Below are 14,860 nucleotides of genomic sequence, written 5' to 3' on the forward strand. Positions count from 1 at the left end.
ACTAGCACAGCCCACTAAAATCACTCATTGGAAGCACAGATGTTCAAAGATGGTTGTCTGGTTGATAATGCCTGAGCAAGGATGACCTGATGATATTCATGAAATTAAATAATAAAATGAGATTTTAATATAAACAACTGAATTGTTATTGAAGTAACTGGACATGAATAATGTTTGGTTAATAGGTGACACACATGGGATAATGGGCCATCACTACTCTCATGGCTTATTATGGATCAAGATCCAAGGGCAGAATTCCCATGGCACTGCACAACGTCCTATCTCACTTGGGCAAAAGAAAAACCTACCTGCTAACGCTGTTCATTGGTTACAGCTTGGCCTCCAACTCCATTGTGCCCTCTCAGCTGGTCTCCGATCCACGGCCCTGAGTCTGGACTTGTGTCTGGACTCGGGTCTGGACTCATTCCTGCGAATGGATGCTTTCACCCAAATGAACGGAGGGTCTGGTAGAACAATGCATCGGACTTGGTCGTCATTTGCCAAAAAGAAAGCTGTAAGAAATTCTATGCTTAATGGGAATCGGCTTAGTCTACCAATCGTTCATCTCCCACAACACCATTTTTAGCCATGTGCAACTCCACCTTAGTGGTATTTGTACCCCACCTGCTTTTTCTGATTCTTCAGCGCTATTCATTTTTGCTTAAATCTGTGGCGATGGACTAAAAGGCAATCCTTACAGCTTCTATTCCTTCAGTACAGTCTTTTGGGATTTTTTACATTCCAACCTTTCTTGATGACTCATTAATTATCAGCAACAATCATTGAATTTAAACTTGTTTTTTCGCAAAATCTATATTTTGGATATTGGAGTGTCCAGACTTTTTTTTTATATCTTGCTAATGCTTGTTCTGCAAATTACATTGGCACAAACTTTACCTAAAAAGATGAGAAAACACAAAAAACTGTGTGTATATATATTTCCTTTTTTAAACAACGGCACTCCTGGTTTAATGATGCAGGTCTTTTGGATCTTGAAAAGGTGAAATTGTGTGAAATCCAAACCTTAACCCTGATGTTATATTCGAAATTCCAATACAGAGAAAAGTAGTTTTCCAAAAGTGCAACTAGGTGAATATTTAATGTGAATTGTTACATGCTTTATTTAGGTTTCCCTGCATTGTATCTAACCCCTCTACAGTTTGAGCCTTCCAGAAACACATTTACAAACTGCACTTTGTGACATGTTCCTACGGTAATTAGAATAGCATTTTTAAGCAAATGCAAAGGCAACTGTTAGTCACTGTTACAAACATACTACATGTTGCGGGATAAAACACTTTGTAGATAAAGTACATTCATTATTGGGGTTAGTCAAAAAAACATGTTATGCAGTCCGGTGTTACAAGCCTCTGTGTGTGGACAGAATTTCTGACTTACCCGAGATGGTTCTTCCCCTTTTTAGCCTGGTTGATGTCTCACTCCAAAAGCATGAGTTACTTCCCTAAATAATGTCCGTCTTTCTTTAGAATCCATCTCTGTCGACAGTCTGTACCTTGGAGAGTAATACACAGTAACACTTGGCCAGCTGCAATCAATTTACATCCCAAATGAAGTGATGAATACATTATGCCTCACACATTTTACAACTTTATATTCTGTATGTATATTTGATATCCTGGGCAATATTATTGATGTCAATAGAGGTGCTGTGCAATTTTTGGTTAGCAGGAATCATTATGCACAGGGGCTACCTGTATGGTAAACACCAGGGGAGAAAGAATGATGTATTAATGTATCTATGCTGGAACAGACAAGTGATGGGCATCATAATGCATTATTATCAAGCAATGACATGTCGGTGTTCACACTTGTGTCATGCTGCAGGCACACTGCTTAAGGCTGATGGCTTCTCACCTGCATGTGTGCTGCCCTCATCTACAGCACTGGATTTCCTCACATACTCCCAAGAATTGAATTCTGGTGGAATTCTTCATTGGTGGAGTCAGTTGAAATATTTTTTTCTCCTGCTTTTTACACACACACACACACACACACACACAGTCACTTCTTCCCCACAACAACCACTCCTTGACTCACCTCGCCTCTCCCGCTCTCTCTCTCCACCGCAATGACCCATCCAGCTGGGTCCCAGTGATTTGTGATTGGCTGCCGCGTGAGCGGGAGCTCCTGGCTTGGCCCTTGCTTGTTATTATTGTTTATGTAGTTTGTCAATCACCCAGCAGTCTTCGCCTGCCTGCCACTTCTTACCGTGGCTCTCATCCATATGCATGGGGGCACCTCATTACTTGGCCTTGCTCGTCGGCTGCAGAGCTCCGGGGCCCTTTCGCGAGCCGAAGCGCGTGCCAGCCTTTGTTCGGCACTGGACCACCGACGACAGGTGACTAGAGCGAGCCGGCTGTATTGTCGCCGCGGCCGCCATTTGCACTGCGCACCGTGCACATCTGGGACTGGCCGATAAGTATAACCGCACATCGGGCCCACCAGATTACTGCTTAAGAAGCCGGCGCCCCCCCTCCTGGAGCGTTATAGAAGCCTTATTTTTGGCACACTGCATCATACCCCCTTCCCCCGCATCAAAGCTACATTTGAAAATTAAATGTGAAATACATTGTTGTTTAAGGAGGGTTGGAGGGAAAGTCCTACTGGATGGAAGACACCAAACAAATGTGATGAAATGATGAGGATGTTGTTCCGCTTAAGGTAGACGTAAATAATGCTCAGATGTAATGACCGGTAACCAGGGTTGCACGCATCCGTTTCACTGACGGTCGCCGTGCTGGGGAGCCACCACCTGGACTCAGGCCCTGTGTGCCATGTGCCTTTACCTGCTCTCGTTGGAGCATTGATCTGAAACACCGGGGCACTCCAACAAAAGTTCCACACATTTACCCACGCACACAGGGTCAGTGCAGTGTTTTTCAACAGCTACTCTTTGATTTCTTCGAATGTGTGAAAAGTGTCCCTTCCGCTGGTGACAAATGGTTTCCCTGATGGACCACTAGTCTGTCAGTGTCCATTCATACATTGTGCTTGATTGATTCATTAGGTCACTAATTAGTTAGGATCTACATTCACCTGCTTGTCTTTTTCATTGGGCACCAGTTGGAAGGAAAAAACAAAAAACAGCATTCATTCGGCTCTCCGTGGAATCGGTTTGACCCCTGTGCTTTAGACAAAGCATACAGGACTGAATCAAGACCCCCGTCTTGGTTAAACTTTCTGTCTCCGTGACAGATGGCAGATGACTCTCCAGACAAAGTAATTGTATTCCAGCCCAGAATGCTAGCTCACGACAATCAACCTTATTAAGTTAACCAATAGTCATATCAAACGTCCAAAATTCATGTTAAGATGTATCAAGAGTGAAAATTGTTTTATTGCAGGGTGCGACCGGCTATATATGCCTTTCATCTCAGTCATCTCCCGTGAGAAATCGTTCCTTGAGTGTCGCCTATGTGAAAGACGGAGACGAACTAGACTTTAATCAGACAATGTATTTCAAGTTCTACCGGCTGTCACCTTCATAATGACTAGCTATCAGCGGTCGTCTTCGATTGCTCTGTGGAGTCCAGGTCCATAGGTTTTGCCTGCGTTGGAGAGGGATCAGCGTAAGCAGAGTTACAGACCATACATATGTAGGTATTCACATTAATGTATGTATGCTCGCACTCACACGCTTCCAAACGTACACACACACTTGGATGTGTATAACAACTTGTCTGAGAGCCCTCCGCTCCTCTTGTTAACTTTCTCTAATCCTTCTTTACATACTGAACTCCGTGGCAAATGTAACTGTTCAGGTGTGCGCACACTTCACATGTCTCTGCCCTTCTTTTGAAAAGACACATTTAATGTCACGCCAAGTCATCCCGGCTTTGCCAAATCTACCCTTCACCCCGAAATTAATGAATTTTTGCTTCATTTCTCATTTAGTTTAATGCGATTTTAGAATCTGTCACCCTTGGTTTGTCGCCTGTCAGTCTGATGTCTGATATATGCCCTGTGTGAGATTCTGAGGTGTTTGTTCGGTTTGGAATTACGATTCTGTTTGGATTATGTCTGAGGGCTCTGCTCTATATTAGCCTGATGCCAACAGCTTTAAACAGGAAAAATGCGCCTGTAAAATGAACAATATGTCTTATGCTGTCTGGGATTTTAGTCATTAGCATAACAATTGTTTCAACCTCACATTTTGGTCTGGATCTGTTTATATTTGCATAAACTATAGGTCCAATCACTGTCATACCTCAGTTAGCTTGAAAATCCATGTCCTAAAGCAAGTGGTTTTGATGACGTGATGACAAGAAACATTGCGATCAATTATTTAACAAAAATCTATTTTTGTAGAACTTGTGCCAAACATATTATAACTATACTCCTAGTTTCAATAGATGTTGCTCTCTTTTTTGGCACACTTGTTTACACTTTTCATTCACGACATCAACTCTGAGAAGTTGTTGCCTATTCTTCCATGCAGAACTGCTTTAACTACAGTATGTAATGTTTGAAAGATTGGGCATTACGGTCCACCTCAGTCTTTTAATTGGATGCTTTGATTCAGTCATTTCATAACCCCGATCGCTCATTTGTTTTAGTTTTTTTGCAGAGACTGCAGAGATGCAGTCAAAAATTGTTGTAGGGACAGGAATTTCATCTCAGGTGACTCAATTATAGGAAAGCTAAATATGCCTGGCTCCTGCTGTAAAACAAAAAATTGTTTATTAGGGGTTTTAGTCAATATTCAAGCATAACAAATGAAAATGACTTAGTCATTGTTTGAACATTTTGACACTTTATGTTCCATATTGTGTAGACAAAATTGGAAGAGTCATTACATGAATCCATAATATTTAGAGTTGTCTGCAGGTACTCTTATAAGATGGCATTGAACCATCCCTTTTCCACCTTAAAATAAAACAACAATTTGAAGTTATTTGACCACACTGTGATTCAAATGAAAACTGATGTGAAGACCTCTAAAGACTTTTTGAAAGACTCCTATTCAATATCCTACACAAAAACCATGGCCTTTCAGCCGTTTACCGCGAGCCGCACCAGGCACCTGCTGAGGTGCCACGGCGTGAAGACGACAGTTCGACATTCCATATCATGTTGTTTGGAGAAAAGCCACATGCTCTGACGCTTTTCCTCAAAATTGAAGCAGAAAAATCAATTAAAACAAGAAAATCACATCTGTCAAACACATCGAAAACAGACATGGCTGCTTGCTGTCTTTGAATGGCAGGGGGGAAAAAAATTCTGTTATTTTTGTGTTGCCCACCCGCTTAGTGGATACACAGGAAAACAGAGTTCTTACCTCCTGTATACATCTGTTGAGATTCCCACAGATTTTTCCTATTGTTTGAGTCTTTTGACTTTAATAAAGAGTTTATTGCTCGGAGAACATTTGTATTGATTGTGCTGTCTCTGTGACTATAATTTGAGATTTGTTGATCTTCTCCCTGACTTCACTGTTGGGAATATGTGCTGCCTTTAGAGAGAATCACAGTAGCTCACTACAGGAAAAGTTGATTTTCACCATATGAAGAGTGCCGGGGAGATAAATTGGTCCACAAACCCAGTATTCTTCCGATCTGAAAACTCATTATAAGTGTTCTGGGACACTGCGTGCGAATGTCCAGTTGTCCCCTTCCTACCCGGTTATAATGACTGACCGAAACAAGACATCCAATCAAATTAAAGGTTACTTGCGCAAAAACTAGAGAACTATCTGTTCTTTAATTGGAGTAACGACTCTGGGGACCGGTTTCCTGACCGTTGGATTGTCTTCCTAATGAACAGGGAGACCGTTAGTATGGCGTTTGTGCTCAATCATCGCTCATTTCTCTACTGAAGTGGTTACAAGCTGTCTGTTGCTTTGTGCATCTTGACGCCATTAGTGACGCCACCAGTCTCCTTGAGCCCAAATGACCATGTGTTGACTGTTGCAGCTCTCCAATAATCTCTCCCAGATGCAGTGTGTCTGTTTATGTCTCTATCTAGAGGCCTGCGGAGAGGAGACTCATCTAGCTGCAGCTCTGACAGAGCCACACATATGGCGACGCTTCTTGTGTCAACCACCCTCTATGCGGGCGGCTGATAATTAACTAGATGACAGACAAATGAAATAGCAGTCGCCCTGAGAAATGTTCAACTCTGTATCAAACTCTACCTCAACCTAGGTAAAGAATTTCGTAGTTGCCAGTGGAAACGGTCGCAAGGCAAGGCCAAAACGATTTTCTCAACGAGCCTCGGCAGAGGGAGACGGGCCTAATAATTGCATTCCGGCAATGATGGCAGGGGCTGAATAGTTCTGCTGCTGTGACATTGCATTTCATTCTGAGTCAACAATATTTGTTTTGAGGAGAGCTTTGTTCTTCAGCCCAACTGCCAGGGTAATATTTCTCTGAAGACAAGGAAGACTGTTTTGCCGGTGTAATAAGTCGCAAGGCAGGGATCTTCTGCTCAGTTGTGGACGGGTTTCTGCGAGACCTGCGAAAACTCTCCAAACCCATTATTTAATTTGCTTTGTGACAGCTCAGTCGAGTGGCATTTGGAATGTCTTTGCTCCTTTTCATTATATTTGTAGTATTTTGTTTTCCTTTACAGAAGTTGGGCAGTGCCACTGTAATATTATTTATTGTTATGGGTTAACATGGTTTCAAAGCTTTTTATACAGCTTCCTTCCTGGTTTGCCGTTTTGAAACAACTGGGTTATATCAAAGTGTGCCATAACCATGAACCAAGATGAACATGTATTTACTTTCTTTATTACCATATGGTGCTTGCCATCAGGTATCCAAATTAGGGTAATCATCTTCTGGCCAATATGGCATTATCCATGTCCAAGCACTAAATAAGCAGTGATTATAGAAGGATTCACTATGGTAACCGGCAAAACAGTTCACAGTGAATAATCAATAAATAAGGATTCCTGTATGAAAGGTCAGAAGCAAATTAATTGCCACCAATACTTTGGGCCGGAAATTAGGGCTATTTTTGTTGAGGTCCAATATGGTCAATTCATCCGAACCCTGAAATAAGAATACAAACAATGTTAGTATGATCTTTGGAATTACATTGACACCACAGAATGCCTCATCATTAGGACACCACTCAGTTTCTTTAGGAATGTCATCAGTCACATCCCATTCTATAAGCTGGTTCCCAATTGATGTGCACTGGGATCAATGCCTTGAAATTTAATGAGGCTGGATTGTTGGGACACATTTGTTTGTTTTAATTGGGAGAACAGTCAGTAATATAATCGCACTGCATTGTGTAGATACTAATCAGATGCCTGCAGTTGCTTTACAACAGTCTAAGCATTTTTAACTATTTGTGCCATGTGTTCTAATATTTTAAGCTGCTTTATGGCCTGTTAAGTTTGGATACATCACTGATAACCTTCTAATTTGTGGATTTTTACGCTTTGATCCATGTTTCTTTCTGGTCATATGTTGTCTTGGCTGATTTGTTTAACTTGGTGAAATGTGGTTTGTGCATTGTGTTATGGCTCTTGTATCGTTTGCTTTGCCTTGCCGGCTTGGTCGGGTGGTGTTTGTGCTGTGTTTACTGTTTTATGTTTTCTTCTACCTGTTCATTTTTGTGTTTTCCTTTCGTACCTCCTTTATTCCCTTGTTTCCCGTACCTCCGGGCCGTGGTTTAAATAAGAATGAGTTCTTAACTGACTTGCCTGGTTAAATAAAGGTTCAATTAAAAAAAATTGACATTGAATACATCACTTTCAGTCCGCGCTGGAACTAACCAACTATACTGTCTTTCTGTCCAACTTGTTGATTGCCGAAACCCCCGGGGAAAGGACGGAGATGTCATCATTAGTGGCCACTAGACTCTGGCCTGTGGAGAGTGTCACGGCTCACCACCGGTCCAGTCCAGGGTGGTGGTCAGCGGCGACCATGCCACGTGTGTCTGTGCATTCAAGTGTGTGTGTGTGTGTGTGTGTGTGCGCGCATGTGCGTGCGTGTGTGTGCATCCTGGCCTTGTTATGTGACAGAGCGCCAGTCTGCTGCTGCTGTCTAAATTAGGCAAGGTAATGAGGGAGGACGCTACCAAGAAGACCCAGGAAAGGGCACTGCTCTTCCTCCTCTTCTTTCTCATTCGTCCCTCTTTCCGAGAAGAAAAAAAAAGGTTGCCGTGCTTCATTTCATTTACTCGGCTGACCTTTCCATGTGCAATTAACATTTAAGGGAAATGAAGGATTTCTTCTCCTTCTCCTGCTGCTCATCTTCCTTATTTTTTGGACCCTTATGATAATTGTAAAGTTCAAATCTAGGCCCTCTAAACGTCAAATTCACGATCTATGGTCTTTAGGTTAATCTTCTTTAATCATGTTTACAATTAAATTGTATTGATTTGCAAGTAAACTACCGCCCAAATCATCAGAGTCATAATCCAAATCAGTTATTGGATGTGCTTGTTCCCTGTCCTGTTTGCCCAAGCTTACCAGACATATTCCCAGCGAGAGGAGTCGATGATCTCTTACCTTTTTGCTGTTTTTAGTACTCCGTTGACACGGCTAGTGTACTAATGTGGACGTTAAGGTACCGAAGTAGATGATGTTGGTCACACGCTTGCCAGATCCCTATCCCTATGCTGAAGAATCCTTAACGTGCTGAAGGACCGCAGAGATTCCACTTTACAGTTTTCGCTCCGTTATGCCACAATCATGTTTGTGTTTAACTTAAAAATAACGTGTGTCGTATCAATGCACAGCGGAGTCCACAGGCTGGATCTTTCTGGAATGCATTAAAGCATGCAAATGCATATTCGTAGTTGTAATGAACGCAAAAAGACATGTCAGAGGTTACTAGCCTTCAGTCTTTATACTAGCTTGTTTCTGTATGGATTCTAATTTCCCAGAGCTGTACTGTTGTTCGCTCATCTTTAGTTCACTGGGCATATTCTGGTGTCTCAGCAAAGCTAACCAGGGGTCAGGGCATTAAGAAAGGAGTTGAATTTGAATTCATGCAGTTACATTTTTTTAACCCTTCTTGACTGTATCATGATTTTTGGATTCACATAAAGCATGAATATTGTGTGTGTTAACAGAACCTGATAAAGAACCTACCAGAGCAGAAGGAACTGAGCGCACTGGCAGAACTCAAGAGCGAGTACGAGGAGTTGTGTGAGCCAGAGCAATTTGGCATTGTGGTGAGTCAACCCACATCTCACTCAAACACACACCTTCCCATTCCAGATTCTTACACCACCTACTCACAGCCTCTGTCCTCTTCTCTTTTTCAATTATGTTCCTTTCCTTTCATGAAACACAGCAGACCACACACAACTTTACATGTCTCACTCTTCATTATGGGGTTTGGTGTCGGGCAGAGACAGTATAAATAGGCGACCAGACGAAGGAACACTGATAACGAAATTGGGGACTAGATAAAAGGCAGCCTTGAGGCCCTCTGCTGTATCAGTGTTATTCAGTATCTAAAGAGACGTTGTCATGTAAAATGAAAGACCAAGAAGATAAAGGGAATTTTTTATGACACAGAAACTTAGATTTTGATCAATAGTAAAATGTCCTAAACTTTATTTCAGTCTAGTAGCTTAATATTTTGTCTCCTCATGTTTGGTAAAATGGCAGTGTCATTTCAGGCCTCAATAAGTCAATTTTTTGGGGCATAACTTGTCATTATTGCCAAGTGAAAAAAATCATTGCATCAGGTATTGGGTTACATGTGATGCTCAATGCTAAAGTCAAGGCTAATATGAATGATTTAATATTGTATGGTTGCGGCAAGCATGATGGCCGCTAATGGTATGGTTTTACTTTGGTATGGAGGTTTTACTTTGTATTTTTAGCTTTCTACAGAATTATATGTAAGCATATTATTTTATTTGTGGTTAATTGACATATTTATGCCACATTAAATATCTCCTTAGAGTTGATATTGCAATTTAACAGTTTTCTGTTAAAACCATAAGACTGTTTAATTGTTCGATTGTTGTTTTTGTTGTCATTCAATCACAATGTCCTTAACCGGCATTACACTAAACTTGTGCTATTGTGGTAGTGTAGCTACATCCTAAGAGCCAGTGTCAAGATAGGCCAGACCACCTCCCATGTAGGCTTGAATGAAGTTGAATATGCACACTTAGTGTTTAAATTCTCATTAGTCTTACAGTAGCTAGCTAACTAGTGTCGTTCTCTTCTCTCAGTTCGGTGCAATCAAGATGGCTACTGTGTAAATAGAAAAGGTTATAAATAGCAAACTTTAAGTTACCTAGGACAGATAAATCACTCTACTCCTCTCATCATTTAGATGCACCTATTATGGCAATTCATGCATTGTCTGCTATAATTTCTGCTATGCTTCTAATACTCCTTCTCTTCAATACAATTCTAGCTAGTTGAATAGCTGCTAAAACATTTATTTTCCACTGACTAACCTTTTTTTCCAATGGTCACTTTTTTATTTTATTTTGGTTTTAATTTTGTGAAGAAATTGATATCAGCATAATATATTTTATTAGCATCAAGGATGTGTTATACTTTCATAACCCTAGTAAATTAAATGTAACTTTTTCATTGTGTCTTCAAGTTTATTCTCCGCTGGTCGTTTCTCCCCCGGGTTGTTGCTTTAAGTGTGTTCTTGGGCAACCCAATGGGCTTACAATAATATGGTAATGCAAAATTATGGGTAGACGTGCTGTGGCTCATTTCGCACTCATTCCGCACATTTGCAGATTTTGGAGTGTTGTGTTTCTGTATTTGTGACTCTTTGAGGGTGTAATGAAGAAAGGTGTGACAGTTCCCCCCAGCGATCAAGCGTAATGCCGCTCTGGTAATATAGCGCTACCACTGGTGAAGCTACCTCATCAACACCGCCACGAAACACAGCGGCTCCTGAGGGAAATAAGTCAATTTCAGCCTCCACTCCCACTACAGCTGTCACCCTCCTTTTATTGGGATTTCCCTCTTATGGCGTACACAGAAATCAAATCAAGGGTCAGGGAAGAATACGGGATGTGGGGGCACAATGACTTTGGTTTGATAGACAACTTGCTAGTAAACACGAATACATTTGAGCTATAATGAAACATCAGGACCGGGGCTAGGAAAAGCTGGCTCCAAGCTTCAGATTGTGCAGAAATCTGTGCCATTTTGGCAGATGTTGTCAACCGCTGATTCAAATGTCCACTTGCTGTACCTCCTGTTTTCTGACAATTTTTTCTTTCTTTTTGAAAGACACATAAACGCTACAAGCAGAGAAGAAAAAAACTATTGATTGGAGTTATATTATTTATCAGTATATCTGTTTCATGGCCCATGAATTCTCTTTTTCCAAATGAAAGTGCAGATGGGAAATGGATGGCAAACTGTCTGGTCTTATTTGGTCCTAGATGTTGTTCAGTCATCCATCACTGCTTGATAATGTCATCAGATATGATTAATGCCATAGTTGATGGAGGGATTTCTGTCTAGCTTAGAAAGCCAGACAATGCATGTTTTCTATTAGGGACTAGCTACAAAAGTTGAATGCAATGTAATTTACAGTAACTTCGGACAGCGCCTTCATTTCACAATAGGTGTATTTCGGATACATTTGCAATAGAGCTATACATATAGAGCTTACACCCCCACACACACAGACCAGTGGTGCCAGATGGGGCAGTTTCCCATCAAATTGGGGTAAAAAATTACAGATTTACAGATAGGGTTGCATTGAAAAAGCGTTTGGGTGTTTTTATCAGGAGTCTGCAGGTGGTTTTTCTGTATACTGTCAATGAAGTCTGGCAACCCTTACATACACATAGTCAGGACTTAAGATAGCCTTATGAAACCACCAGATAGTCTTCATTAAGGAGTCATAACCAAATATCTCTGGGTTTTTCCTCTAGATGAGCTCTGTGAAGCTGCTACGCTCACGCCTTAATGGCATCCTCTTCAAGCTGACCTTTGAAGAGCAGGTGAACAACATCCGGCCGGACATAATGAACGTGACGTTCGCCTGTGAGGAGGTGAAGAAGAGCGACAGCTTTAGCAAGCTGCTGGAGATGGTGCTGCTGGTTGGCAACTACATGAACGCTGGCTCCCGGAATGCCCAGACCTTCGGCTTCCACATCAGCTTCCTATGCAAGGTAGGCTGTACAATGCCTGTATGCATTTGTCCCTGTCAGAACAACTAAAATACCTTCTATAGCTCTACTTTTCTTCCTTTCTTTAGCCCTCTCCACCACTTTCTCTCACACAGTCTATCTATACATGTAGCTCATCTGGAATGAATCCCTTTATTGTCATTGCTCTGTAAGTCCACTTCTCTTCTGAGAGAAATTCTAGTATACCCTTAGCAGCGTTGCAGAAGCTTGCATTGGAAAGAGGCTGGTGTTGTAACAGGTTTAATGGGATAAAATATCTAAAGAAAGGAGTTTGTTGTGTCCCCACATTGAAGGACTCTTGCTAACTGTCATGGGGTTTGCAAGACGTCGGTCTTGTAAACAGAGGCTGTGCTGCTGTATTTCTTTGCTTGTGTGGTGAAATATCCCTTAGGTACAGATCTAAGATCAGCTTCCTTTCTCCATGTGCTAACCAATAGTTGGCAAACAGCTAAAAATGTGTCTAGAGGCAACATCAATATAGCCAGCTAATGTGTTTGCGGTGAGTTCTTGCAAGACAGAATATACTTCAATTGCCCTTAAGTAGAGGAACACTGTTTGACGCAGAGTAATTCCATCCATCAATTTGGGGATTTCATGTTCACTCAGTGTTAGTTTGAATTAATGTGTTCCAATAAAGTGTTGCTACACTTGCAAAAGGCTCATGAACATTATATTTAACAACATTTCACCGCACTGTGGCATCGTAATCAGATTATGAATGATGTTTTAGGGATTCAATTATTTGATGGTGCTGAATTAGGTATTAGTTTCAATTTTAAATGGTCTGTATGAACATTATGATCTTTCAGTCATGACTTTTAACCTTAGATTTTACAATTGCAGTGTTTGGTTTGTTAAAGTATTACGCTACTCAGATGTTATGTCTAATGTTTATTCTTTTCTATTCCTCTATTCTTGCTGACTTCCCCCAGTCACTCGTTGTCACTTGACCTGCGTTTCACTCTATAGCCAGCATGCTCAGATGACAACGCTTGCATTTCTTAATATAAATCCACAAGCATTTGACTGTATTTCTTAGCAAGTTGTGGCTAAAATACATCTTCCTAGCTGCTAATACCTAGTTAACTAACTGGGTACATTTAGCAGCTCACTAAATGCACTTAATCAGAGCGGAGTTGATGAAGCATCAAGGTTATACATGCAAGCTATGCTGTAAAAAACAACCAAACATCTAATTAGGGTCCACTGGTATACACTGCCCTTTGACAAATACCTTTGTTTCTGCACTGTCACAATAATTCATTCTTGGCTCTTGATTTTTTAAAATTTTTATATATAGAATAAAAATACCAACTAGTATTAGGTTCACTATTGAACAAATCCTACATTATCTGACCATATCATGCAGTCTTATATGGCACAGTGTGGATATGATAGCAGTTAGACTAAATGTATGAAAAAGATATACATTATTTGAGTTCAAATGTTTGATTGAACCATATAATACTCCATATAAGTCACTTTTATGTGTCTACATGTTGGTGATTGAATAAGACTGTGCTGAGCTGTGTTGTATGTTATATAAGGTACACTTTAAAGAGGCAGGGTTTTATCTGTTTTCAGGGAATGGTCAGGGACTCAGCTGTCATTAAAAGAAAGCTAGTTCCACCATTGTGGTGCCAGCACAGACTGGGTAGCCAATAGGGTGGAGCGGAAGCTGAGCTTGCATAGGGGTAGGTTGACCAAAAGACAGAAGAAAGTGGAGCATGGTGTTTGGGTTGTGGATTTTGAGAATGTGTGTTGAGTGTGGTGACAAGGGAGCACTTTGGAATGCTGTGCAACAGGTTGCCTAACCAGCAGAGTGTTGCAGGAGTCCTGATATCAGGTGTAATTATGGTGCTGCTTCCTATGTGACGAAAGCTCACACAGTATGGTTGTCATGGAGCAGGAAGATGCAGGGGTGTGTCACAGCATATTTTGCAGTGTTGTCTATGCTCATGCCAAGCTTCAAACTAGTTTGGGAGGAGGATACTGTGGAGTGGTCGACCGTGATGGAGAGGTCTTGGAGCGGGTAGGCATTCCATGGTGGGAAGATCTGGTCTGTCTTGTTGTGGTTGAGTCTGAGATTTCAACGTAATCCGATGGTTCACAGTGTGAAAGGTACCAGATCGATCTAGGTGCACTCATTGTCAGCTTGGTAGAGCAGACAAACCTCACGGACAGAGGAGAGCAGTCTCTTCTGAGGGGCAAGTTTTGAAGTCTGACTAGGGTCAACAAGATCATTCTGAGAAAGATGATGAGAGAGTTGGTCAGAGACAGTGAGTTTTTTGGAAGGAGAAAAGGATACTGGTCTGTGGTTATCTTGAGGGTGGCAGCTTGAGGTCAATGATGAATTTATCAGGTAGAAGGGCTGGAGGAGGGACAAGAGGATGGGGTCGACTGGGCAGGTTGTCGGGTGGCTGGACATTACTAGTTGCAAGATTTCATCTAGAAAGATTGGAGAGGCATAGGGTTGTTCTGGGTGAGAGGGACCAGTGGCTGAGAGAATGAATTCTGAATGCCGTCCACCTTTTTTTCCGTGGTTGCCAAATCAGATGGGGTAGAGCAATGTGTTTCTGGGTTGAAGGCAGAGGCTGGTGATAAGTGATATAAAGTGGCTTTTGCAGTACACACAGACCAAGTGACGGTAGTGAGGAGGTAGTGGAAGGATGTTATGACCTCCGAAAGTTTAGTTTTGCTCGATTCTCACTCAGCTGCCAGCAGCCCTGTGACGTCAGCATGAAGT

The 14,860-nt window shown here is 41.5% G+C and overlaps 1 protein-coding gene across 1 annotated transcript in view; it reads left to right on the forward strand.

The window, feature by feature from the left end:
- Positions 1-14,860, forward strand: part of diaph2 (diaphanous-related formin 2) — a 529,613-nt gene that overhangs the window by 329,710 nt on the left and 185,043 nt on the right. Inside the window, exons 21-22 of the mRNA XM_034291816.1 lie at positions 9,055-9,156; positions 11,857-12,096. Coding sequence (XP_034147707.1) covers positions 9,055-9,156; positions 11,857-12,096 — 342 coding nt within the window. The remainder of the gene's footprint in view (positions 1-9,054; positions 9,157-11,856; positions 12,097-14,860) is intronic.

Source organism: Esox lucius, chromosome 4, assembly GCF_011004845.1.
Source record: "Esox lucius isolate fEsoLuc1 chromosome 4, fEsoLuc1.pri, whole genome shotgun sequence".
Taxonomy (NCBI): Eukaryota; Metazoa; Chordata; class Actinopteri; order Esociformes; family Esocidae; genus Esox; species Esox lucius.